The sequence below is a fragment of the Excalfactoria chinensis genome, chromosome 15 (genome assembly GCF_039878825.1).
Source record: "Excalfactoria chinensis isolate bCotChi1 chromosome 15, bCotChi1.hap2, whole genome shotgun sequence".
Classification (NCBI taxonomy): domain Eukaryota; kingdom Metazoa; phylum Chordata; class Aves; order Galliformes; family Phasianidae; genus Excalfactoria; species Excalfactoria chinensis.
In genome coordinates, this window is record NC_092839.1 from 5,949,032 (window position 1) to 5,976,128 (window position 27,097).

General features: G+C 41.7%; 1 protein-coding gene across 3 annotated transcripts in view; it reads right to left on the minus strand.

The window, feature by feature from the left end:
* The window catches only part of PREX1 (phosphatidylinositol-3,4,5-trisphosphate dependent Rac exchange factor 1), a 132,226-nt gene extending 105,341 nt beyond the window's left edge, over positions 1-26,885 (minus strand). For 2 of the 3 annotated variants that reach the window (XM_072350009.1, XM_072350007.1), the window contains exon 1: positions 26,488-26,797. In XM_072350009.1, coding sequence (XP_072206110.1) covers positions 26,488-26,652 — 165 coding nt within the window. In that variant the 5' untranslated portion in view covers positions 26,653-26,797. Of the gene's footprint in view, positions 1-26,487 lie in introns of all 3 variants that reach the window. The other variant, XM_072350010.1, reaches the window with a different exon arrangement.
* Positions 26,886-27,097: the final 212 nt, after the last annotated feature.

A 27,097-nucleotide genomic window follows, 5' to 3' on the forward strand; every position in this document is an offset into this window, starting at 1 on the left:
CTTGCCCTTCTGCTGTGCATATTCAGATTACTCCCTCTCACATACTCAGACACATTAGCTTCATTGTGAAACAGCAATTGGAAATGTTACAGAGATGGGATGGTCCAAAGTCCCCAGGTCTCACATGTCAAAGCTTCCAAGCAGACTCAGGTCAGTAGAATTGTTTCAACCTAACCTACCCACTTTTATCTGTACATCATTTCCACCTTTGACGAAACTTCAGTGTACATATTTAAGAAGCCCATAAAAATGAAGTGATGAAGCAGAAAGTAATGCTCTGCGAAGACTGTAGCAGAAATTCACTCTTCTACTTACTTATACAAAATGTGGTTCTGGGGTTACCCTAACATTAGTGCAGATTGCTTTCTGCTTTAAAAATAAACAAACAAACTTTCATTTATGGCCAAGAGAATTTGAAAAGTACTATTTCAAAATCATAAACTAGGACTCTCTTCTGCTCACTGGGAACAGCTGCCAGTGACAGGAGTACAACCAGGTCTTGAAAAATATGCGACAATTCCTGTTGCTGGTGGCAAGCCATCAAATTAGGGATGGATAGCAAACTGTAGTGATCTCTCATTAGTAAACACTTAACAGTTCGGGGTACTTCTGCTTCAGACTGCATGTCATCCTCAGACATCCAATTACTTCATGGTTTATTCAACACATTTTCTGTCATGCCCACTAAAACCTCTGGGTGAACCTCTGGCATTGAGAGAAGGCATTATGTGGGAGGCAAAGTGTGCTGGGCACAGAATCAAATCCAGTTCTGGTTCTACCAGATGTCTGGAATGTACAGGAATCTATACTTGATTGTGGGCAGTGCAGTATGTTACCCAAAGCAAGTATACCCAGTAGAGAAGTTATAAATGCAACAGAGTTATTTAACATTTACCTCTCAGAGACAATTTGCAGACAGCTGGTATCAGGCAGCCAAATGTCTCCTTTATGACAATGCCTAATCCACACAGCACTGCAATAACAAAAAGAACTACTAGCTCTGCAGCAGCTTATTGAATCTCTTCCCTGCAAAATGATAGCAGGACAAATTGCTCATTGTCCCTTCCACTGCAGCATCAGCATAGGTCAGCCTCTTCAATCCAGCCCTCTAAGAGTGAAAGATATAAAAAAAACCTTCTAAATAATTTCAAATGAACAACAAGAAGGAAAACAAAACACATACACAGCCTCTGGAGAAGAACCGAGTAAAAAGAAAGTGGCAGAATGTTGTCAGAATACCAGTCATAAAGAATCACCCCATTCAAGGGCTTCCCTCAGCACCTCTTCATGTGCTCAAGCAAACTGGTGTGGAGTTGCAATGCTGTGGAGGAGTCTGATTGACCTACTTTCATTCTCTACAAGCTGGGGCACATCTTAGTCGCTATTAATAATAGACACACTTCAGATTAAATCATGTGCTATAATCTGAATAGAGCTTCAGTCCTTAGAGTAATAAAAAACCCAATAACCTAGTTTGCAGAAACATCTTTAATACATGAGCATCTCAGATGCTTACCACTGATTCAAGTAATAAGTTTTGATGCCCCCCAAAATGTACGCTTTCAGTGGGGCAAATGTGGCAGCTTTGTGCTGTCTCTTTTGTAGGACAGAAAATCTTAGAAGTTGCAAATCACTTGCTTCTACTCGCAAGATCCTAGAACGTGGCCTCTTACACCTGAAGGTGGTGGTCACTGTTCACCACACCAGACTTTAAATAAATAAATGAAAATTAGGTTCTCCCATTCAGCAATGACTACTGAATGCAATCAAAATTCTTATAAACATGAGTCGTGGATTTCAGTCCACCTCAGAGTGTTCAACTTAGAGCCGTAACAGGCTTAGCACTATACACAAAATGCATCCAACCACCCAGTGACTTGCAGGAAATATGGAGGAAAAGAAGGTTCCTGTGATTGCTGTCTTCCTCAGTGAGGCAACACATATTCTTCCCACTGGCATCATTTCTTAAATTTGACTTGTGTATGTGCACAAGGTCTGGATAAAAGCACATCAAGATCAGGCTCCCAGTGGTGCAGTTAGAGTTGTACTGCAAATTATAGCTGCAGATAAATGAAATGATGGAAACTGCACATCCATATAACAGCAAGGCTACAAATAGGCCTTTGTTGTCTGTACTCAGACGAATGGATCAGACCACATCCTTTAGCACACATTTGCATTAAAACTGTGTTAAATCTTGTACTTAGCCTATCTGCTCCATAGTCACAGAGCATTCTGGAGTGTCCCCAAAGCTTCCCTCTAAGGCTGGCTCCCAGGCCCCTCACACAACCACAGCAACTTCTAGTGTAAAGAATCCCAAAATGCTTCACAAGCTTTTACTGATCTTTCAGCTGCAAAAGTTCATTTTCAGGATAGAAGCAATGGGTAAAATAGATTTGCAGGAATAAGTAGAGATTAGCAGCCTGCAGATGCTACTTGAAAAATGCGCAGTTATGTGCAAGCTGTCATCAGAAGGGAAGGTGAGCTTTTACCATGTAACTCTAAAGAAAACAAAGACATGAGAACTTCCTGTTCTGTCCACAACACAACAGCTCCAATTCCTTTTGGGTATCTCAGTACTTTAAAACAATCCAGGAAAAACTGACTGAGCACGTTTTATTTTTCAAATCTGCACAGGAACCAACTGAGGTTATCTAGGCAAAACATCAAGAAAAATTCAAGCAGCAAACAATGCACTTCCAAACTAAACAACAATCGAGATTCACAGGGCCTCAGTGCAAAGCTCTCTGAGAGTCTGGCCTGGGGAAGACACCCTCCGTTCAGCAGAAAGGGGCCTGTGGACTCAGCACGATGAAATTGAATAAAACCTCCCTTTGTGGCAGTGTCCAGGGGAGAAGGACAAAGGCCCTCTGCCACTGCAGTGTTTCTGAATGGCTGAGGCCTCCAGCACCTCCAGCACCCCTCCCACCAGTAGCAAAAGCCCAGGAAACTGAGTGCTTATTCATGGCTTGGGCTCTGTCCTTTCTCTGAGTTTCCCCCTGTATCCAATGCTGAGTATTTAACAATATCTTCTTTTAGCTTGTCTCTTGTCTGCCACTTCCGCATTTAATTGCAAGTTCATGGGTATTAAGAGGCCTGCACAGCTGAACTAAGTCATCTTGATTTGAAGGCTTCTTTTCCTCATAAAAGGGGAAACAGTTCTTTCTCTGTCTTGTCTGTCTCTCTGTTTCCCTTTCACTTGGCTATTTCTCCCCACCCCCTCTCTCTCCTCGCCAGTTTTGCTTTTCCCATTCACTTTCCCAACCTACATTTCTTTCTGTCTTACCCTATAGATCAAATTCACACCACTCAGATGATGTGCAGATAAGGGAAGGCAGAGCTCCTGAGCACCCACACCGGCTCCCAAAAGAGCTCCCAGGTTTCCCCAGGAATTCCCTGTCCACAGCAAAGGCCACGGGCAGCGTACATCAAAACCCTGTTGCTCTTCATGCTGAACATGTGGGCAGAGTGGTTTATGTTTGTGCACATGAACAGTGCATCAGTGATCGCGAAACCTCTGCAAAGGTGAGACAACCTTTGAGCTGTATGGTAAGTTTCAAAGGAAAATACTAAGCTTCAACTTTTTTAATAGAGAGCTATGGAGAAACAAAAAGATGGGTAACAAACACATTCCCTGCTTGAATACGTTTAACATATGTGGAGTCACTGAAGAGTGTAAGAAGAAATAAGATGAACAGTGCACACCTGGTGCTTCATTGAGATCTGAACCGTGGATGCGGTGATGCATCTTTCAGTCCATAAGGCTGCTTTAACATTGGTCTGTGGTGTTAAAAAAGAAAAGAAGAGAGAGAGAGAGGAACTAAACACTGCAACAGGTGTCAGTGTGACAGGACCCTGAGCACATGATGGACTCAACACATTTTACTTGCTACATCAAATAGAGAAAATCTGGTGTCAAAAGTAAATGCCACCGTCAAACAATAACTAATGTCTAGTGAAACCTGACACAAGTCTATCGATCTGATTAGTTAATTGTGCCATATGTTTGCCATAATTTCACCTTTCTTCCATGTCACATTTTCAAGCTCTTCCACCAGCTACAAAGACTTGGTTTTATGCAGAAATTGATGCCTTTAGCCAAGAATTCACCTAGGAACACAAAAAAAAAGGCAACCTTATGGTATACATGGATTTTACCATTGCACTGCTCTTTCTCACTGTCATTCTGCGCAGGATGATCTTTGTTCACTACACCTCAGACTCATAAAAATCATAACACTAATGTTACAACTCATCCTCCTACAGGGCTTCCAAAGATATAAAAGTATATTACAGTTAATTATTAAGTAAACTTCATAACCACTCTGTACAACAGTTAATGTCCTGTTTGACAGAAGCAAGTACTTATGCCTGCTGCAAGCTGCCTGTTTTAATCCATCTACAGATCCACTGCAAAGGCAGGAAGAGAACCTGCTTGCAAAACTTACAACCCACAAGTAACAAAACTTCTTTTGACCTCTGTAAGACCAGAATGGCCAGACTAGCTTCCAGCATCTGTAACTCTAGACTCTTGTTTCTGCTAAACATCGGAGGATATGTCACTGTAGGCTCAAAGATTAGGAAGGATTCCTAACCATCATCTGACAGCATTTGGAATGGTCAGCCAATGTCAGCTCTCTGTTGAACCTGGTGTTATGCTCACAAAGAAGCAAACTTGCTTCTGACAGATTCTCATACGTTCATTCCACAAGCTGAACTGAATCTGACTGAAGCTCAGGCTTCACCCTACTTCATTACAGACCTCCGCTGTACAACTGTGCTTTCTTAGTCTGCTCTCCACAGATTCAACCTTGTAAAACAAACTTCCTCAATGCCTTCTGTGATGATTCACATACCCGAGAAAACTTGCTCTGGCCCACCCCACAGGTGATATTCTTTCAGTTTTCACAACAAAAGAATATAATCACATAAGGAGAGAAAGAAGGAGAAGAGGCAACTTGAACAATATGAGATAAAGTCCACAAGAAGGACAGCACACAAACTGAGAGTGGGCTTGAGCAGCATGAACACACAGCACGCTGCCACTAAATATGGCTGGCATCCTGCTACGCATTCTGAGAAATTATATTCCTTATTCTAGTCAGAGCTACTGTCAAACATCTTTGGTACAAAGCTGGTAATTATTACTAATAGTAAAATGACAATTAATTATACCATGTATCATAAAATAATATTTTGTTCTCATTAAGCTCAAAGAGCACAAAGTCTCTTGGAAATAATTAAGTCAAAATAACAATTAAATCTAAGCAGCTTTTAGAGTCTGCCTGGGCTGCTGCAGCAAACAAAAAGCATGCAATCCCACTGACTCAAGGCAAGTAAGGAATCACAACTTGGGTACAGAAAAATCACAGGGAGTCCTGAAAGGAGATCTCCTAAAAGCAGCTGATTGTGCATATGCTTAAGCAGATCTTATCCTGCAAACAGATTTCAGAAGCAGACTTTAGAAAACAGCACCATCTGGATCAAATTTGCAACTCTATCCATAAATAAGGAGGGACAACTTACGGCACCACTGCAAGCGTATTTATAAAGTGTGGGAATATCAGGCTGAGAGGCAAGAGCGCTAAGGGGAAAATGCTGTCTACAGGAACAAAAAACACAGCTGTACCACTAAGGAAGTGGTGCAAGGAAGCCACTTCACAGCAAAATGGAACCAGCCAGGACAAAGATGACTGGAAATGAGACATGATGCCAACAACACTGGAAGAAGGTGAGGCCAGCCATGTTCTGAAGCCAAACTGTAACTTATGAACAGTGGGCAAAATTATCTTGGTTGCACAGCAAACCTTCATCCTGTTATGGTGCTCCTCTGAGCAGAGAACAGAAACAAGTATGTAGAGAAAGCCAACCTCACAACATCTAGATCCTCTACAAGGATTTAAAACAAAGTTTTGAAGGTTCAATTGAAAATAGTCCAGTGATTTATAACTCTGAGATTTCAGACAAACACAACATGTTGTTACTCCTTTCATCTAAGTGACTACCCAGAAATTTGCACATTGTGCCAGTTTAAAGAGAAAATTCCTTAATGGAACTCAATGATTGTGCTTATTTACAAAAACATTCCATTTCCATGAACATATCAGGAGTCAAACAACCAGAGATGGAGATTGTGCTGTCACTTGACTCAAAACCTCTTTCCACATATTTTCAGGGCTCTTTGCATGTTTTAAATGAGAATACTTGCAAGGTGCTTGCATAGCCTACCCTGGAATGACTAAGTGTGATGAAAGCTGCTATAAGCACAAATAATTTTCTCTTTTACGTGCCTTGGTAGCTAAATGCAAGCAGCCGCTAAGCTAACCTTTCAATGCTGTAAGAAGAAAACACAATCTGAAATGATCTAACTACTGAACAGAAGAAACACCACTTAACTGGATGCTATTTGCAGATCTCTGGTAACACAAACAACCTCTGCTGTCAAAGAACTGTGCTGGAAGCAACCTGAAATGGTAGGTTTGGAACAAACAAGTGAGGAACAAAACTAAATCAGGCAGGAGAGAACAGAACCCCTGCCAATTGGTTACCACAGCTAAGCAAGTTTGTGAGAGCTACTCCTGTGCTCATCAGGCAGCTTAGCTCAAGGCACCAAAGAAGCACATGGGGCTAAAGCCCCTGACTGCTCATGCAGGTGGGTTAAAGAGCCTTCACAACTTCCCATGAAAACAAATGGTAAGGGTTATGAATATGCACAGTAAGGTAGAATAGTCAGAAAGTGAAGCTGCCTAAAAGTAATAAATAAGTGCATTTGACCTATTCCTCTACACTGTTTAAAAATCAAAGAAGGGAGGAATACAAGACTAGAAGAGATCAAAATGCCACCCTAACCCTACCCCAAAGCAGAAGCACAGTATCTATTACACTTCCATCTGCAGTCTGCCTAGTTCATTCTCGGTAATTAGTTTTGGATGCTTAACAACATTCCCTATCTATCTGTTTTGCTGCTTCACTAGCCTGACTTTTAGAAGCTACGTCCTCATTTCTTTAACCTGTATTTCAGTCACTGCTATCAACAAAAAGATGCACAAAAGGTTATACTACCTTCATCCGAGCAACACTTTTTCTTTTATACACTCTGAAGACTCAGTATGCCCTGTTGAACTTCCATTTTTCTGTCTGGCCAGTTCAAATTCATTTAAGTTTATGCTTTGGAACATTCCTGTTTTTCTCTGCTGGATCACAGCAATTTGTGAAGCTAGGACACAAAAGGAGACATCACTCTGTTCATCAGAGAACTTCAATAGCTGAATTAAGAATTTAGGAATTCTCTGTGTTTTAGCTGTACAAGTATGAAAATTTAGTACTTGTGCCTGATGTTTAACAGCAAGATAAAAGTGAAGCATTAAGTTAAGCAAAATAACTTTTCAGGACTTAGCTGTTCTTGCCCTATAGCTGATTACTCTGTTTCCTGCGTCTGCGCTGTCTCCCACAGCCTTCCCTGTCCTTGTATATGATGATTGTGTCTGCCACAAGTGCAGATAAACAAAAAACAGATGATGGTATTCAGCTGTTTATTCTGCAAATGCTATGATCATCATGCTCATTTTTTAAGCAGCAGAGCCAAGACTGCATCTGCCAAAGCACAGTGTCCAAGCAGTACATTCTAGGTGGCAAATCCAAACAGGGAAATTCATACGGGCCATGCTATTGTATACAACTTTGGTTTGCATACAGGAAAGGATATAAAGAAATAAGCAAGACAGATTACATTTCAGTTTTTTTTTCCATGCTAACAGCACTTCTTTTGCTTTTATAAAAAACAGTATATCTCAGTTCCTGGAGTCTCCTGATTGGATTACACAGCCTTTCTTCTCTCCTCAATAAATTCTTCTTCCTGCTTTCCTGGGTGTGCCTGTGCCTTTCTGTGCCTACTCTTGGCTCTATTGGGAGCAATGAGCTACTGAAGATGAGCAGCATCATCTAATATTTAGTATCACTCTCTTTACGCATGAATATCCTCCATAATGTGCTGCAGACCCTATAAAGATTTCCAGCTCATGCATGCTTTAACAGTTGGTACCACACATCAGTGCATTATGCACTTGGAGATATGACTGCTATGTAAACTCATCAAGATTCCATTTGCATCAGTAACAGTCAGGAATTCATTACCAACAAGCACGAATCCCAGAATGTTATCATAGTCTAGAAGGTATACCATGTTAATAATTGGAGAAAGAATATATATGGTGTAGGAGGAACTATTCTAACATAAGCTCTAGAAACAGAAAGCAAATGATTATTTTGTGATGTTAAGATTGAAACTGCTCCAACCTAGCAGCAGTTTACTGGCAAAAAGACACTTAGGTACTCTTACTAAGCCTCATCTTGTGCTCACTCTGGGCAGTTTCCTGGGTAAGTACCTTCCTGGCCTCTATTTGTATGCGACATCCCTATTTGTGCTGGTACAAAGCTACCTGAACCCCTTCCCTCTTCTGCTGTTTTCTCACCAATCACTGCAAAGGAAAGCACTTCAGAAATGTGATTTTTTTAATATCACCACTCTTGCTTTGGTAACACAGCCTGCAAAAGTCATCTTGCACATACATACAGACTACAGATGAATCTGAAATATGTTTTAAGAATCTTACTTGTCTAATCTGCTCTGTTGCCATCTTCTTTATAGCCTTTGGTGCATATTCCCCTTTTAAACATAAATACTGAGACCATTACAGAAGGAAGAAATACTTCTCACCAGTTCACACTCTTCTATTTCTCACCTTAAGGGTTAAAATCAGTACCAGAGATACTAGGATACTAGTGAATGAATAGTGAAGACAGATGAACACAGAGTTTGTGCAAGTAACACTAAATACTATACATACATATACATATACATACATACATACATATTTTATATATATATATAAAAATACCGAGGCAGGAAATTCCTGTCTTATAGCAACTTCTCAGAGTTTTCTCAAACAGGAGATCTTTACATCACTCAAGTTCAGGACCCCTTAAAGCTTTTCTACTTGATAGTCTCTGAGCTGAAAAACTTTTATATAATTCTGTCTCATAAAAACCATCCCCTATATTTCTATCACAGACAGAACCTGAACTACATTATGCCTAAAACCAATGAGAACTTCTTTATTGGGCATGAAATACTGGCATGCCCAACACTGAACATCTCACGTAGATCACCCTTCGGTGCTGACTAAAGAGAATTGTGGGGAGAGAAAACACCACAGGATTTCATTGCATATCAGAACTTAACATTGGAAATTAATGTGGAATTGATAAATATCATCCCTTCCTTCTCTCTTGCTGCTACAAACAGAATAACCCCACCAAGAAGCACAAAGGATAAAGTGACAAAAGGACTGTATCGTCAGGCAAAGAAAAGAAAACTCCCCAGTTTTCAGAAGGATGCTGGTAAGGTAATCATGTAGCATTGGATTTTTTCTTAGAGGTACTCCAAAACAGACTACTCCTTTGGAGAGGCATCTCAGAACCATGACATTACAAAGACTCATACTAAATTGATGCTGGAAAAGATGCTGGGTGTCTAAACTGAGCTAGATTCCCCGTGGATGGCATTGAATGTTCTATCCAGAAGTTTCTAAAGACAGCATCAGAACTGCCCCAGGGAGACACAGAAGTCTGAGGACTAAGTACCATGTTCCCAAATGTTCCTGCAGGTTACACATCTTGTACCTGGTTTGGTTCAAGTCACTGCTGGGAAAACCTTTCTTATTTTTAAACTTCAAGCTGGCTTAAAAAAATTAGACAATATATTTATATAATAATGAATGAAGATGGAGTGGATTCATTTAGCTAAATTACACTTATGCACATTAGAATGGACATGTAAGAAATATCTTGATAAGGAGCTTTGCAAAGAATAGATGTTACTAGTGCCACAGCTGAAATGTGACTGAAAAAGTCTTTCCATTTCACCCAAAAGTCTCAGTCTCTCATACCAATTACACCAGCTTAGCTGGAACTTGCTTACACAGCAAACAAAAACCCATAAGCCTGGAAAACAGAAGCAGATTAAGACAGCACATTTCTCTTCCTCCTTTGAAACTGTCACTCAGACATCATCCGTATTTAGTACTTCTTCCAGAAAGCAAGCTCTATTCTTATGGCCAGAGGTTCATTGTAATGACTCAGGTCATCAGCACAACACTGGAGGAGGCACTCCAGCTTGGTCTACACACAAGTAACCATAAAGCAACACCGTGCCTGAGCTCTTTTGCCCTCATAGTCACTGCTCTCAGAGTCCAAACAAAAGCAATGTCTACATGGCACTGAGCCAGCCAGGGGTACACAGCACCAGCCCAGGTCTCCATCACAAGAGCTGGCAAGTGTTGTGTTTCAGAGACCCTGCATATCTTCTCCACCGTGTTCCTAAATTGTACTACATCTAGAGTATTTCTGGAAAATGGACAATTTTTAATTCTCAGCAACTCAAAATATGACTCTACTGATATCCATAAAATGCTAATTAATACACACTTAGGATGAGGGCTGTGACTCATGTTTACAAGCCACTTTAAATGAGATGGCTGACGTAATTTTTGTACTCTATTCTGTTCCTTTTTCTCTTGAAGGTTACACCTGTCTTAGACAAGGTTGCACAGAATGTGCATCTGTTGCTAAAGCACCATCTCCTACAACTAAGCATTTAAGTCTGAATTTATACATTGACCTGTAGACTATAAAAACTGAAGACAGAAATCTTGAACATTCATTCATACCATGGGAACAGAACTGTGCAGAGGCCCAAAACATACCATCCTGCATCCAAACATGGGTTTGTACAGTGAGTTTCAGGATTCAACAACTAACTCGATTCTTATTTTAAAGTCTAAACCCCAGGGCTAAAAACTACATGAGAAGAAGCTTCCTTTCTGTGGTATCTCCGAAGTTCCAGCCCCCTGCCAAAATCAAGAAGAACAAGGAAGCCACAAGAGTGAAGTGTTGTATATAGCAACAGTTATAACTCAACTTTTTCCAAATCTCCCCTCAGATACAGTTTGGCCTCAGTTGTACTTCCCCGGAACAGGCTGGCCTTTCACAGTGAACATAAGGACAGTATAAGCAGTACATTCAAACCACTGACATTTTCACTTCACTTCTGTCATTTACACCCTTTGTGCTCAATATAGGCTTGATTACAGAGCTCAGACTTGCACCAACTGCTTAATAAAGTAGTTTTGCATAGCATTGAGATGAGCAGCTAACACACACAAGCAGACTAGGCAAGCGTGAAACAACCAGATGTCTGAGTGTTTGCACTTGCACTTGTTGAGATTCTAGAATAAGCACAACTGTTCAGACAACTGGCACTGAGTAATTCTAAGACATAAAAGTAGCTTCTTTATTTACATTTTTATTACTCACTGAGAGTGATGGGAAGCTGCTGACGGGCAATTCCTGAAGAGCTGAGACTTATGTTCAACACTTTATGATTGCATCAGAGGGCTACACCAGGAAAACTCTCCTAGCACAGTCTCTTGCATCCAGCACTGGTATTCCCAGAACTGGAAAATTATTGATGTTCCCATCTATACTCATTGATTTTTGGTCTGTGAATAGAGGCTGTCAATACTGCTTCTGGTTACACCTAACAGTCCCCCTGGAACCAAGCCAAGACCACCAATTCATTGAGCACTAACTGCCAAGGACACGTCAGCTTGTTGCCAGAAGATGGAATTAAAGAATTAAAACTCTTGTTGCACTTTTTCCACCAGGATGACACATAACTTCCATGATATCTATTGCTCTGTGTCTTTTCCTAATGGAGGTAAGGAATGAAGGCAGGATATTTTGCTGCTGGCTCTCTTAGTTACTTCCTCTGCAACCTTTGGACCATACATTTTGTCTTTCTGTGCCTCAGTTTCTCCATCTGCTAAATCCAAGTTTTCTACTTTGAGGGAATACAGCCAAAGAAGAGTTGCATAATCATGGACCAGTATTTGTATTCTTAATGCACTTCAAAGCAAAGTTTTCTTCTTTAAGGCTAGAGAAAAAAACAGCCTGAAACTTTTATTTCCACTGGATTAAGCTGTTTTTTGATACCATGCTGCCCCAGCAGCTCATCCAGAACCACATTAAAAGAGAACTTATGTCATGCAGCCTTGCCTCCAAACATGCACCACCTGGACACAGCAACTGCTGCCTCTGCACTTTTAATTCTTGCTTGCTGATTGCAAATTTCAGTTCCTCTGGTTTTGTGCTGTAAAACTTTGATTCATACTTTACTTTCCAAATATTGTGGCTTTTCTTGTGCAACTGCTCAAGAAAAATACATTCTCCTCTACTGTGCAAAAGGATTTCCTATGTTGCATATGTACATATATGCCCCATATACAGTATAATGGACAAAACCAATCAAAGGCCTGGCTGTTCTTTTTAGCTTGGTTTCATGTCAAGATGCATATTAAGCTGTTTTTAAATGAAGGAAACAGGTCAGGGTGAAGTTTCCAGATGTGCCTTGCTGTTGGTGATGTTTACTTTCTATGCACAAAAGGCTGATGCTGCAAGGTGCAAGCACCTGCTGGAACAGGCTGGGCTTCCTCAGCTCTTCCTGACTTCAATATCCTGCAGGAAGAAGCATGCAGAGACAGCGGAATCCTCAAAAGATGCTCCATCAGACATAATGTAACACAGAATATTGTCCTAGACTATTCTTTCTTTTTTCATTTTCCTCTGCTACTCAGTGTCCCATCACACTTCAACAAGTCCATCTACTAGGCGAAGTTTCACCAGCTTGACCTGTTCCCCATGTTACAACTGAGACGCAGAAGAGTACATCAAATATTTAAGGCAAAAGAGGATTAATAGTCAAATAAGAAACAAAAACACATGTTTCTTCAGGGAACGTTTTGCTGATTGAGTAAATAAGAAAGTCTTGCCTCTTTTGGCAACCATACAAAAAACACAAACCCAACCAAAAACCAGAAAATAAAGTAATAAGAAAAATTGTACACAGTTTTTAATTTATAGTAACAGGAACTGCCCAGAGCTGATTTATTCATTGAAACTTCATGGTTGGCAAATACTGAAGGACTATGAAGTCATGTAATGTGTCTGCGTGGAACTGCTCGAATACCAGAAGTACTGCTGTCCATTTTGACTTCTTCCATCCATTCAGAACCAATACTCCTTTCAGTAGCATTTAGTTCAAAAGGATTCACTACATACTAATTGTATTGGTTCATTTTTGTTTCTAAATGCTTTTCCTCCTGCTCCCTAATTCAGAAATTTACTTACTCTGGCAAATACTGCTTCTAAGTGCTGAACAGAGAAGGAGGAATGCACAGAAGAGAACAAAAAACAACTGCATAGTAAGATTACCTGTCCTTGAGCAAAGGCTTTGCAATCCACTGCAAAACAAGATAATAGTAAACCAAGAATCTGGGTGCAATGTGAAGGCCAGAAGTCTGGATACAAAATACTAGAAATTCAGACACAGTGAATATGGAAGTCTGCCTCTGAAAATCCAGCAAACAAAAAAATACCACAACACCAAATAATTTTGTGTACCTTGCACCATTTAATGGTACTTTCATCTTCTATAAGAAACATAACCGGCAAATCTCACCTTTCAACTGTTTCTATCAAAGAAATCACCTTTGGCTCAAACAGCCCCCAAATCTTATTTGCTCACCAACGAGTTTTCAGAACTTTTCCATTACACATGTGAACAAAACATTTGCGACAACACAAAGAAGGAGACACTGATTTGCAGCAGGGATACTGGCACACACAATGCTTTAAGAGATGACAAAGGAACAAAATTCTGGGAACAAGTTTCTTTCCAATACTCATTACTTCTCTTCCTATTGAGGGGTGGTACCTCTAAGGTCTGACTGCTCAGAGCTAAGAGATAGCTCTCTTTGGAAATCTTCCCCTGCTGTTCTTCCTTTTTTTCTGTCTTGTCTACGTTCTCTCCTCACAAACAACTGCTTCCTATCTGAGCTGATTTCTGAGCACAGTGCCACCAGAGGACAGAGAAGGACAGAGACAGAACCACCAGCATCCAGACGGACAGGAGGCAATAAAACCTCCCATGCAAATGTCTGGTGACTATCATTTGAATCCTCCCATTTTCCACAATAAAAAGGGAACTAACTAAAACAGAAATGAGCAAGCAGTACTCCATGTGAAGGACCAATGTGCTTTCAGTCTCAGCTCACGACTGTCAGTAATGACACTCAGAATTAGCTAATTGTTGTCTGCTTCCCCTTTGCACTGCCCTGGAGCAGCCCTCACCCATTCAGGCCACATTTCTTCTGTTCACTCCTCCACAGACCAAGAAAACAAAAGACACCAGGCTATAACAGCAACAGCCAGTATTGACAGAAACTAGCTAAGAAAGGCTGGCGGAATGGATTTCCAACACTTCTGGCCTAGCAACTAGAACTTCCATGTAACAACAGAGTGCTTGCCACAGGCACCGCTGTTCTACCCCAGTACTGTGCCACAGACTAGGGTAGGAGCTCAGGCTACATCTAGCCTAAAGCTAACAGTGCCGGAACCCCAGCCTGAGCCTTGGAATACTGTTAGAAGAATGTTAGAGAAGTGCCTGGCACCCTGTGGACCCACCACTCACGCTCTCCCAAACAATTCCCAGGCACAGTGCCAGCATTGGGATGGGCAGGGACTGCTCTCAGTGGGCACTCTGAATGCAGCCATCCTACTTCGAAAAGAACAGGACTCAGTCAGACAGGACCAGACCAGACACACACAGCTGGCCTCAGGGCTGCAGGATGAAGCCTGGCACTACTTTGTTTACTACATCTGTATCCTAAGTCTCTTGCTTAACAATGTGAGGCATTAACCACTGATCAGTTCTAACAAGAACAAGATAAAGTTATGCCTCCATATCTTCCCCCGCTGTGACCTACATATGAAATAGTCCACAGCCCACTGATATATATCCATGTCAGGCTTCTCCATTGTTCCCACAACAACCCAGATTCTGCCTAAGAATCAGGTTTCAGGGTCCAAAACATTTCACCAGGTCAGAAGTTTTACAGCCTTCTGTTACTGCCCCTTCAAACAAAATGAAAGGGGCTTCCTTAGCCATCTAGAGATGAGGTTAGTAGCAAATGGCTCCCTGCAAGGTGATGAATTTAAAGCAGCTGTCAGATTAGACAGAAAGTCCCTTGAGACCAGACTTTGCAGTGTAGCTAAAGTCCGCCCACCTATCTGAGATAAGAACTCACTAAAATGCAAATTCTTATCAGGCATCTGTCCCCAAACCAAGGCCCTCTGCCAGTTACACACCGCACTCTGAATATCGGGGAACTCTTCTCATTGTCAGTTTCCTCGGCCTCCAAAATAATCCCTGAATTAAGTCTTCAATGATTTCTCTTTCTTGACACATATTTCCCTCATGAATCCTATGATGGGTTGTTCCAAGTTACTCACACCAGGATGACAGGAACAGAAGCAGACAAAACTTCCAAGACAGAAGAAGTGTTATCACTTAAGTGATTTTCTGTAGATAAGCAAATGTATAAATAGATGAGGATGATGCCATTACACTTTTTAAAAAATTATTTTTAAATTAAATTTAAGCCCGCTTTATCAAGTACAGAAATGGTTAACATCTGACAGCCATCCAGCAGTTCCGGTGTAAAATGAATCTCACAAGTTCAAAGCTGCTTCTTAATAAGTTGTTCACACCACAAAGACAGGCACTGCTTCTTGGTGGCAATCTCAGCAGTCCGGGCAGCAGCTGTAAAGAGCTATGCTGGCCTATTTCTTCACAAGTGGCCCTCTCAAGGGAGGTGTGAGCAGTGTGACCTTCCAGCAATCAGCGTTAGCCCATGCATCAGAAAGGACATGTGGTTGGTATCACTGGCAGCAACATCACAACTAAATCAGCAACCTGATTTGAGCAAGTCCCAGACCAGTCACATCAAATTTCACACCCAAAACAGGCAGACAAGTACTTCCCAATATATACTCAAAGGAGCCTTGAAAAGGTTGGCTGTAACTCTTAAGGACTGGCAACTATATAACTAATGAATCCATGGGGAACATAATCAGTAACATGCCTACTAGACTGCTCGCTCTTCTAATAAAAAATATTATTTTTAACTTAAAATATTACTGAGCCAACTGAACGATAGCTGGCATATCTGAATGTTTTTAATGACTAAAAGACTAAAAGCAAAAGTGTTTGGAAATCAACAAATTAACCTGCTGACACAAGAACTGACCACAGGAAAAACCAGAAGTAAAAAATGAGAGTTGGAATGAAGCATTAAGAAAACTTACTCAAATGAATCACAAGATGTCAGCTGGGTTGCAGCCCGGTGTTGTTTGTATAGCTGATATTCTTTTATGAAATAGTGATAGCAATGGCAATAACAACAAAATTGGTCCAATATCCATACAGGAACATAAAATTTCTTTGAACTCAGATCTGTTGTCCCATCATTCAAGTAATCCCCTAATCTTTAGATAATCAGGGCATAGAAATCTATCACCCGCTGTGCAAACCAGCAATGTAGGCACATTAAAGTGCCTACAATGTCAGAACCATTGGGAGTGGCACTGCTGTCCAGTTTGTGGCAAGTCCTTGTGCTAGCAGCACATCGGCATCAAGTTGCCAGGAATGGCCAATATCTGCTTTTCTGCCATTAGGTTTGCAGGGTCCTATCAGAGCTCCCATTCAGTTTTGGGCAGTTACTATCTGGTGGCTTGACATATGGCTATCAGCTGTGTAAGCAATCGGTTATTCTTCCAAAGAGGAGGGCTCATTAGGAAGAGGGAAGGAACTGTTTTCTCCCCACAAAACTGTTTTCTTTTACCCTAGTCTTGAGACACACAGTTCAAAGGGAGCTGAGGCCTCTTCAGATGAGTGGCTTCAATAGAAGGGCAAAGAGGGGAACCAGGCATTTTACTTCAGACATCCACCCTGAAGGTCCGTCCCAGCACAGGTTTATTGAAGATCTGGATGTCCAATTGTCACAGATTATCTAGATTTACCTGTATCTGTGACAGGGCAGCCGCCCCGTAGGGCCTCCCCTCCCTCCCCTCCCGGGGCCCCGGAAAGGAAGGGAAAATGAAACAGTAGCAGCAATCTAAGGAGGTAAACATTATTTGGGGTTTGGCTTACGCATACCGTGCTCTGTATAATACTATTCTGGAGAGAGAGAGTTCCAGCCTGAGAGTGAGATTATAGATGTCCTCCTCCCGTGACTTATCTCTGGCCGTGGCGTCCTCTGGGATATGTAGTTCTTCTCCGAGAGCTGAGCACCTGGGATGCTACTATTCTACGGAACTGGAGTATGGATGATCTATACTGCACATGATGTTATGATGTGGAATATTGACAGCAGCACCACAAAACTATGACACCAATGCAGCTTGACTCAACTATCTGTGCAGAATCAGGCTTGGCTAGGTTTAACAATCAAGCAATAGTTTTCATCTACAACAACATTTAAGTCCAAAATCTTCTTCAAGTCTTACACAGACTCTAGGTGTAATCCCCATCCCAAACCTCAATTAGATTCAGCATGAAAGTAAAAGGTGGCACAAAAGCACAAAAGACTCTGTATGAGATAGCTCTGCATGAATCTCATTGTACCACAGTGAAGACTTGGTAGCTGATTGAAAAATGACATTGTTGCGCAAGTTTGGGGGGCAGGGGAGGAGTGTTGTTTTTTTGTTGTTGTTGTTGTTTGGTCGGTTTGTTTTTTTGCCTTTAGCTGTTAAAGGCTGAGAATGCTGCAGTCATTCCCACTGCAAAATGGGAGCTCTTCCAAATAGATAAGATAATGGTGTTTCCATTCCATCCTTTGGAAAAGCAGGACTGGTTGCTTTGACACAAGTTGAAAACACAATGTAAAATATTGAGACAGAAATGAAAAGAAGAGGAAAGGAGGGGGAATGAATCAAAGTCACCCCAGAGGAAGAAATAGCAGCCATCCTGTGCTACAAGTACAACCCCCACTGCTTATGTCCTTAATTCAAACAGCCTTCATGCACTCTGAAACAGTACCACTTTACTGATTGCATTAATCAAGAAATCATCTGTCAATTTAGGGCATTTAATGGAAATACTGCTCTGTAAATTTGAATTAAGAGTCCCATCACAATACCAAGAGGATAGGAATAAACAAGAGCATTAACTGTGAATGAACTATGCATTCTTTCACAATGCCATCTAAAGCAGAAAACAAAAGAATCTGGCTGAAAGACTTCTCCAAAGGAAACTTACCATCACATCAAAAAACTAGGAGGGACAAACACTGAGACCAGTTTTAAAGATTCATTGCAGAAGACAGATTTCTGTAAGCATGACAATTGCTACTTGCAAATAAAACATTGTCACAAAGTAGAGAAGTTCACAAGATTTTTTTCCATTTCCTAATTTCAAGAGCTTCAAGCAAGAAGACTAAGTGTAGAAGATTTGAAAGCCTCTGCCACTGGAGAGGCCTGGTCCAACATAGTCCAAGAGGTCAAACTAGGTTTCTGTAAGGCTTTGTCACTAAATCCCGTCTTAATGCAAATAATAATGTAATAAGAATAATGGTAGTCTTTGCAGGTAATGAAGGATCTGTTTTGCAGCTGTGGGTCAGCGGTGCTCTGTGTCACCCACCAGTGTAGACTGCCACTGCACGGAGATTTCAAGCATCACCTAAATCAAAACGTACACAGTAATTTATGTCTTAAAACCCACTACAGCACTGCAAGACCTTTATCAAGAAAACTCTCATTTCAGGTTGAGGATCCAATTTGAAGCTGGAAAGAAAGAAAAAAAAAAAAAAATGGAGAGAGAGAGGCAAATGCCTTAAAGAAACAATAGGCACGCAACAGAAACAAGTAATTTGTTGACAGCTTCATCTGTCCTGGACTCATCTGGATACCTGCAGGCAGACAGAGCACTTGGGAGTTGCTCTTTTTTCAGGCTTCACATACCCTTCCAGAATAGGAAGCCTCTGGGAAGGCCAGGATCTGAGCAGAGGGAAGCTGGCTTCAGGACATCATTGCTCTCTTCCCCATAAGGAAGTCACAGTGTTGCCTTTCCAAAATACATCCCTGAAGTATCTAAATCAAAATATCAAGATGCTCCTGTGTATCTGTGCAGACGCCTGGCTGCTGTCACTTGTATGATCAAGGTGTTCTCAGATAACAAGTACAAATTGAGGCAAACCTTCTTTAATGCTTCTGTGCAGTAATAATACTCCTGTAGAAAATACAAGAACTCAGCACAGCTACAGATTTGTGTCTTGTACCTGTGCTTTGAGCACTAGATTTTGAGAAATATATGGATTAGTAAAGAATCCAAACAGAAGAGAAATTATCTGAGGTAAAATTAAACAGTTTGTGGGAAAAGACTTTGAAAGTCTGACAATTAAATCTAGACTGAAACAAACGTGATAATAGCCATGAAATACTTGAGAGACTGATGAAAAGACAAAGAAACCACCTCTGTGCTCGCTGAGAAAAAACCACAAAGATGAGATGTTACAGAATGTAATGTTTCTAAAAGTAAGCATACCTAAGAATCAGGAAAAGCCATCCCCTATGCTTAGGGATAAACGAGATAAACGAGCTCTCTTAATGGGTATACATCTGCCTTCTGCTAAAATCAGCCAAAAACTGTGAAAGTCAGCCATGCATTCAGCTACATGTAGACTAATTTACTCAAATCCTTTTGGCTGTCTGTGATTCCTGTTTCACTTTTTGATCCATGTGCTCTTTTCTACTGAAGCCCAGCATCTCTGTCCTTCACATACACTTACTCAGCTCCCAGACTGCTTTTACAAGCAAGTTCTGAAAGCACAGGGCAGCCACTCTCTCCCTTCCCCCAGAGATCCCGGCACATGTTCAGACAACAACTGGCACCCCAATGCGAGAGGGAGGGACAAATGGCAGAAGGGCTGATTGATGGCATCTCTGCAGTTGGGAGGAGAGAAAGATGTAGTCAGGTCAAACACTGCATTCAGAAGGATGTAACAAGACCAGTGGAGAGAGATAAAGGATAACAAGGGTCAGATGAACACCAAGCCCCAGTGAGCTAAAGGAAACAAAGAGAAAGGTTCAGTTCTCACCTGCATGTCAGCAAAGTGGTGAACCTACTCAGAGAATTTACAGGTATTTTCTTGTTGTTGATGTTACACAGAAGTGTGAAAATAACATCTTTCATATAAACAAATCTGCTGCACACCTAACACCTTTGGTTCGTAAACCTTCACTGAAAAAGGCATGATGAAGGGGAAGAGCTTATCATTTGCTGGCATTTCAGAAAAGTAAAAGCTATAAGGATCCCTATCTTCAAAATATGTAGAAATAGGAATACTAATGGCATGAAAGATGACTGCCATAGGATGCAAGGGAAACTTGCAAAATGCACAGGAAAAAAATATATATATATATTTTAAAAAAAATCTCTTCATCAGAGTAAAGGAAAAGTGCAGTGCTTCATTACATACTCCTTCCCTCCACAATAAAACTCTTAATTTAGAGCAGAATATTATGAGCAACAACCTCTGCTACAAAAAATTGACAACATCACTGATATCCCTGGAGCTTCACCAGCTGAGACTTTCTTCTCTCTGAGCCTAAGGATGAATAAATATTTTCAGAGCTTTCTTTGCTTTGTTTTGCTTTTCACTTCTGTTTCACTTCCTACAGACTGTTTTCTTCACATTCTCTTTGTACCCAGAGCAGAAGAACTTTTTCATCTGCTCACATTTCATCCTTTAGTAGCTAATTTTGCACACAACCTGAAAAAGAAAACTTCTACTAAAAGTTACTAGCCCAATTTGAGTCATAACATGAACACCTAATAACTAATGAGCATTTATGGTTTGCTGATGTTGTTCACGCTCTACAATCACAAGGGATGCAAACTTGCACTTCAAATTTAAAGCTGTCATCTTCCTCAATTTGCAAGAGTCAGGAACTGGGCCTTAAAGAGAAACATCTCCTGTTGTTAAGACCTAACAGCAGAAAATCTCGATCATAGGCAACCATATAGGTCAGCATATCTGAGTTATTAAAACAACCAAACAGCAAATTAAGATGTCTTTCAAACAACTCCTTCTTCTCTGCAGCTACTCTTTTAGCTGTTTCTTAGCAGAGAAACATCATCACCCAATCACACAGTTCACCTTCTAGAACCAGAGTGTATTCTGTGTCTCCTGAGGGTGAAACGTGCAGAGAACAGGGGCAGAACAGGAAGCCACACCTTACAGATGAGACGAATGGTCTGTTTGCTGCTCTGAGCATCAGCACCCTAATCTCGGATGCAAACAAGATTGTGAAATATGAAAAAGTGATGCTTATCATATTTCAAGATGGGTGGAGTGCAAAATCCAGAGACACGAGATCAATTACAACTACAAAGCGAGCAAGAAAAGGGAGCATAACAAATATTTTGAGTCTGTAGGATGTGGGTTAATTTATCTGATGGCACATGTCCTAACGAAACATTTACACAATAGATAAGATGGAAGAAGACTTCAAATCTTCATATAAAAATAAACGCCAAAAATATTCCAAACTAAAAATAATCCTGGTACAATTAGTTATCCAACTTGATACCCATCTGATAAGGACAGCTCAACTTTCAGACTGTTTTCATGCCTCCATCAAACACAGCGATTGCTCAATTGCAAAGTACATTCTGTCATTCTGATATTAGAATTTAGAAGTTGGTGGTTTGTCCTCAGAGAGATGAAAGAGCCACATTTGTATATGAGGCAGAGCACATTTCGGTTTCATACACTTGCAATTACCTGACAAAGCAGTGTGAGATGCATATGCAGTTAGAACCAAGAAAACAATGAAATTAAAGGACTACAGAAAGAAAAAACAAAGTGCATGTGACAGAACACACTGCAAGCTAGTGTGATAGTTACAGTTACTATGCTTTCACTTGCATTTAATATGATTACACCTACAAACTGCTATACCAAACCTTTACATACTGACATGTAACTATTGCATACCCACTATCCAATCTGTCTTAATAGAACGATGGACGATGAGTGTGTGTGAAGCATCTCTCCACTTGAAAAACAGTCTCTAATCATTGCGATGCCGGTATCAGAGATTTGACCACAGTTCTGTAGAACAATTATACAGCATTCAAAACCAACCAAAACTCTTTTTTTTTTTCCCCCTCAAGGAATCTTGCAGCTCCTTTCCTTGTACAACAGGGGGAAGAACAGATTCCCAGATGAAAGGTAAGTTTAAAGGCCACAGTGTGCCAACATTACACGTCAGCACTCAAAGACTCCACCATCAACCTCTTCATGCTAGCAAAGTGATGTCACCAACTGACACTTTAACATCTATCAGACTCGTCAGTTAAACAAAATCATCACCTATTTTAGTTTTGCCACAGAAAAGAAGAAATATTTACAAGATGATACACAAGATGTAAACATATCTGCATGAATCGCAGTGACTTCAAAGAGGCTGCAAGGAGGCAAAGGATTAATTGAATCTTGAAGTCTGGAGATCTGAAATCCTTATGGTTTATGATCTCAGAGACTTACAACAGAACTATTTGCCTTTATCTCTTTTAAGTTTATCTTACTCCATCAGGAACTTTTAGTCGAGTTCCTTTAGTTTCAGACAATTTTCTACTTTGTTTCTCATTAGATCAGTAGTCTCCTAATGACGTTGGCAGCAGGATGTTTGCATCCATTCCCTGTAGTTCTTCTTGCTGCTTTAAAAAACCTCTCTGTGTGATGGGCCTTTATAAGGACATTTTAAATCAAGTTAGCAACATACCTGCATAACTACAGTATTATCTATTAATACCAAGACTCGCATTTCTTCTGCGGCATCATACCTGCCTAACAAAATGGCAGATAAGATAGGTCACAGTAAAGCATGTGCATATCTCTAGCAACGTCAGATCACAAGCTGTGGGCTGGTAGAAAATCATTTGCCTTTTCTCAGTATGACAGTGCATCAACTTGAGGCTTAGACTACAAAAAATGGAACTATGAAAATCACATGATGCAGATGAGCACCATACCTGTACCACACTACCCTTTAATACGAAACCAAGACTGCTCAAAAAATAGCTAAATCCCTCAGAACTGATCACCTCATCTTGCAACATCTGGAACAAAACACAGCAAACAGCTACTGCATTTCATTTTCACCACAGTTCCGAAACATAATATTGCAAAGCGACTTCTCACAGGAGTAACAGAAACTGAATGGGAACAAAATTGACCAGGACTGCCTTCTTGTGTCCAAAAGTCAGTGAAAAAGTTTTACAAGCAATGTGCAGATTGAAAAGGAGCTGGGTGCATTAAACCTAACAGATTAAATAACCTCATTTAGCTGTAGTTATGTGAGACATGTAAGTTAACGTTCCAGGTGCAGTTCCTCTTGTGATAATTACTAGACATATGGGGTAATAGATTCTAGCAACTGTTGCTTTTATTTAAATAGGTAATCATCTGGACTAGTGTTACTAATTTTTTTACTTCTAAGTTCAAATCCAACAGCAAAATATTTTCATGGTGTCTAACACTGTTTTTATGGTGAGAAAAGGGCACTACCTCCTATTCTGTAACTTCCCCAATGCCCACATGACAAATCCATGGAAGCAAAAATAAAGACCATCATCTTTTACGGAAAGTAAATAAATGAAAGTTTGAGTCCCTGTGTGTTCACAGGGAACCTACCTCCTTTGTAGCTTAGAGAAGAAAGACTTGTAAGCATGCAAAAAGAAAAAGGAAACCTTTCTTTTAACACGATCTTGTAAAAAGGACAAAAATACTCTTAGTTGTTTTGATTTATTTGCAAATGCATAGCGTCAAATACTTAGGAGATTCTTTTACATTACTAGGGAACACATGGAAGCTTCTGCTAGCAAGCAGGCTCAGCGCTGTGAATAAACCCATAGAATGTAGTTGTTTGCTTTTTAAAGCATTGTTTATTGAGAATACTTAATGAGAATTGAAGCTTCAATAGCAAATATTTAACAAGGAGCACAAACTCCCTCACCTAACCATTTTCTAAAGCACAACTGTCCCATCCTACTTAAAGAAAACACCCTGACGATTGAAAGATGTGAGATTTAGCCTTCTGCTATTTTTCACAATGATCAGGTTTTCTCAAGCAAAGGAACCTGTAGCCCTCATGTTTTGTCTCGTGTTCAACAGGAACTACTTTCTGTAAGACCTGGGAACTGCAGCTGCCCACACAGAGGAACTGCAGTCTTTTCTCCACCGCTGCCAAAAAATTGTTCCCACAACTTTTGGAAAAATAATTTCAGTACAGTTCATACTATTAAAAAACAAAACAAAAAACCCACAAAATCGCATAACCACGTTAGAGCATTAACCAAGTATCGTACCCCAGAAAGTGAAATAGTTTACATTCATTTTGCACTGGGTATGTGCTACTCACACAGAACATGAGATAGTAAGAAAGAGATCCATGGGGCAGGAGCTGCAGATCCTATGCAGTAACATCAGAGCACTCAGGCAAAAAAACCCAAACAAACAACTAATGGGAATAAAGTGAGTTTAATTTGTGAGGTACAAGTAGATTTGAGAATACAGAAACCCAGAGCTACAGTACTACTTTTGCTGTGGCAAAACTTCAGCCCTGTAACTGCCTGTAACTCCAGTGACTATATAGATGATGCTATTCATTGCATGCCATGTCCTTTGCCCTCTGTGGGAGGCAGGGCAGAGCATGTTGTGGTACCCTGTCAGAAAGCACTAAGTTAAGGCCTTCCTTCTATGGAGGAAATATTTTATTTTTAAAAATTTCTTCCCACTACTTCTCTTTTTGCCTCTACAAAATGCAGTGGGTCTTCGTTCTCTTTTCCATGATGTTGATACCATTCAGTTGTCTGAATGCGGCTGTATAGAGTTTCAGCCTATAAGAACTAGGTCAATGATTGAAGAAACTTCTTGTTATTTAGGAGAGCACAGGAACTTTCATCACACACTTAGAGTTAACCCTGTCTGTGAATGCTCCTCTAAACCAAGGCCTCAAGATAGGAAAGAACCCATCCCTCAGTGCTTTATTCAAACATAAATACTGAAACAGAAACACTATGGGGGAGTAAAGCAACACTATCAGAATCAACCCCTGGAGATAATACTGCAGCCAACCCCTGCTGCATGCACACCATCCTGAGAGCACAGATCTCCTGTCACCACCTAAGGTGTATTACTCACTACTGCTCTCATGAAAACTGCCACATTGATAAATATCAACAAATACTTTTTCATTTAGGGATTTGTTTGGTTCTGATATTTTGAATCAGTGTAAATCCCATTTATGAATACTGTGACTGCTTATAGCTGTTGGAGCAGAAGCTGAAAACACACATGGCTTGTGTCTGCATTCCAGCCTGTAGTTGACAAAATCTCAAATTCAGTACTTAGGACAGAGGAGTTTTCTGAGTTTTTGTTATTATTATTGTTATTTTATTTTGTCTATAGCACGGGGCATTTCGCAACTCACAGCTTTTTTTAGAGTCTCCTTACAGCGAGACAGAATCCTCATTTCACATGAAGCCAACTGACACTTTAATTGGAAGCTTTCTGAAATTACAGACTTTGTGTTCGACTACTTGAGAGAGAAAAGGAGGCTTTAAGTAGAGGCTGTTCTTAAAGCAACCACTTCCTTTCCATTTGTTTTTTATTCTAGACAGTTTGCCACTTGGGTGATTCTGAAAAACACTGAAGACAAATAGGGTTTAAACAACAAACAAACACAAACACGGCCAGAAAGACGACTCAGAAAGAGCCCGGGGTTGCAGCCAGTTAAAAGGAATCAGGGTTTAGCACTTATCTAGCAAAACACCGCAGCGAATTACTGCCCTGACCAATCTTATGGAAATCTCTGCACAGACTTCCCTCGCTTTCATTGCCGATCTCTGCGAGATCAAATAGTTTGTTCTTTTCTTTTTAAGGCGTATCTGTTATCTAGCAACTTTTACTGCATGCTCTCAGAGTTATCTGCAGGATTGCGATGGTATGCTGATGAATTTCATATCTATATAGGAAGAAGAAAACATCCAGATGGAGGTTTACTTCTGAACCAGCCCGTTCGGAAGGCGTTGTAATTGCCTCCACATGCACAGACACACCCTGCCCGATCCCATGTTTACGTTTACCATTGGAGCAGTATATATATCTAACATTTATTTACAAATAACAGGCAACGAGGTTGGAGCTTTTAACAAAGAGCGGAGCAACTTCGCAGCAACTACAACAACAAAAGGGACGCGGCGTTCCGAAAAGAAGCAGCATCCCCGGATCGCTCCCTGTCACAGCGCGGCCGCTCCCGCTGTGCCTCTGCCCCCGGCACGGCGCGGGCATCCCCCGCCCTCCGCCTCTCGAGAACAAGAGAATCCCCCCGCGCGGAGCGGGCCCGGCCGCGGGCACTTCCCACAAGTTGCTCTCAGCCCCCGAACCTCCTGCGGAGAGGCCGCGCCGCCCGCCCCGCTCCCGCCGTGTCCCCGAAGGGGCTCCCCCCGCCCGCGCCGCCGCTCACCGACTGCAGGAAGTGGAGGGTCCCCACGTAGTCCCGCTCGGTGCTGAGGATCTCGTTGAGGACGCAGAGGCGGAGGCGCAGCTGGCGGTCCGCGTCCTTGGGGCAGCCCGCGGGCTCCGAGGCGCTGGGGGCGCCGGCCGTAGCAGGAGGCGGCGGAGCCTCCATGGTGGCGTTCCGCTTTCCCGCTGCACTCCTCGGCCGCTTCAGGAGCCCCCCATGGCCGCGCGGTGCCCGAGCAACGGCACCCCCCGCCGGCCCCTCGGCCCCGCCCCGCCCGCGGCCGGAGGCGCTACTGGGGCCGCTCGCCGAAGGGAGCCCGGCTGCGGGACATGCCGAGGTAGCGGCACGGCGATGGAAGCGGCGCTGAATGAGGAAAGGAAGGGAAGCCCCGGCGGAGGGGGGAGCGATGGGGAGTGGGAGGCGGGCGAGGAGGGCGGGACGGGGCGGGCGAAGGCAGCGGAGCCCTCCCTCCGGAGGCCCGGCCCGGCCGGCGGCGGGGGGCGGCTGAGGGGAAAGCGTGAGTGGGGGTCGGTCGGCGGGCGGGATGGCCTTCGCGAGCACCACAGCCCGCGCACCCCTCACACACAGTCCACACACACATACACCCTTC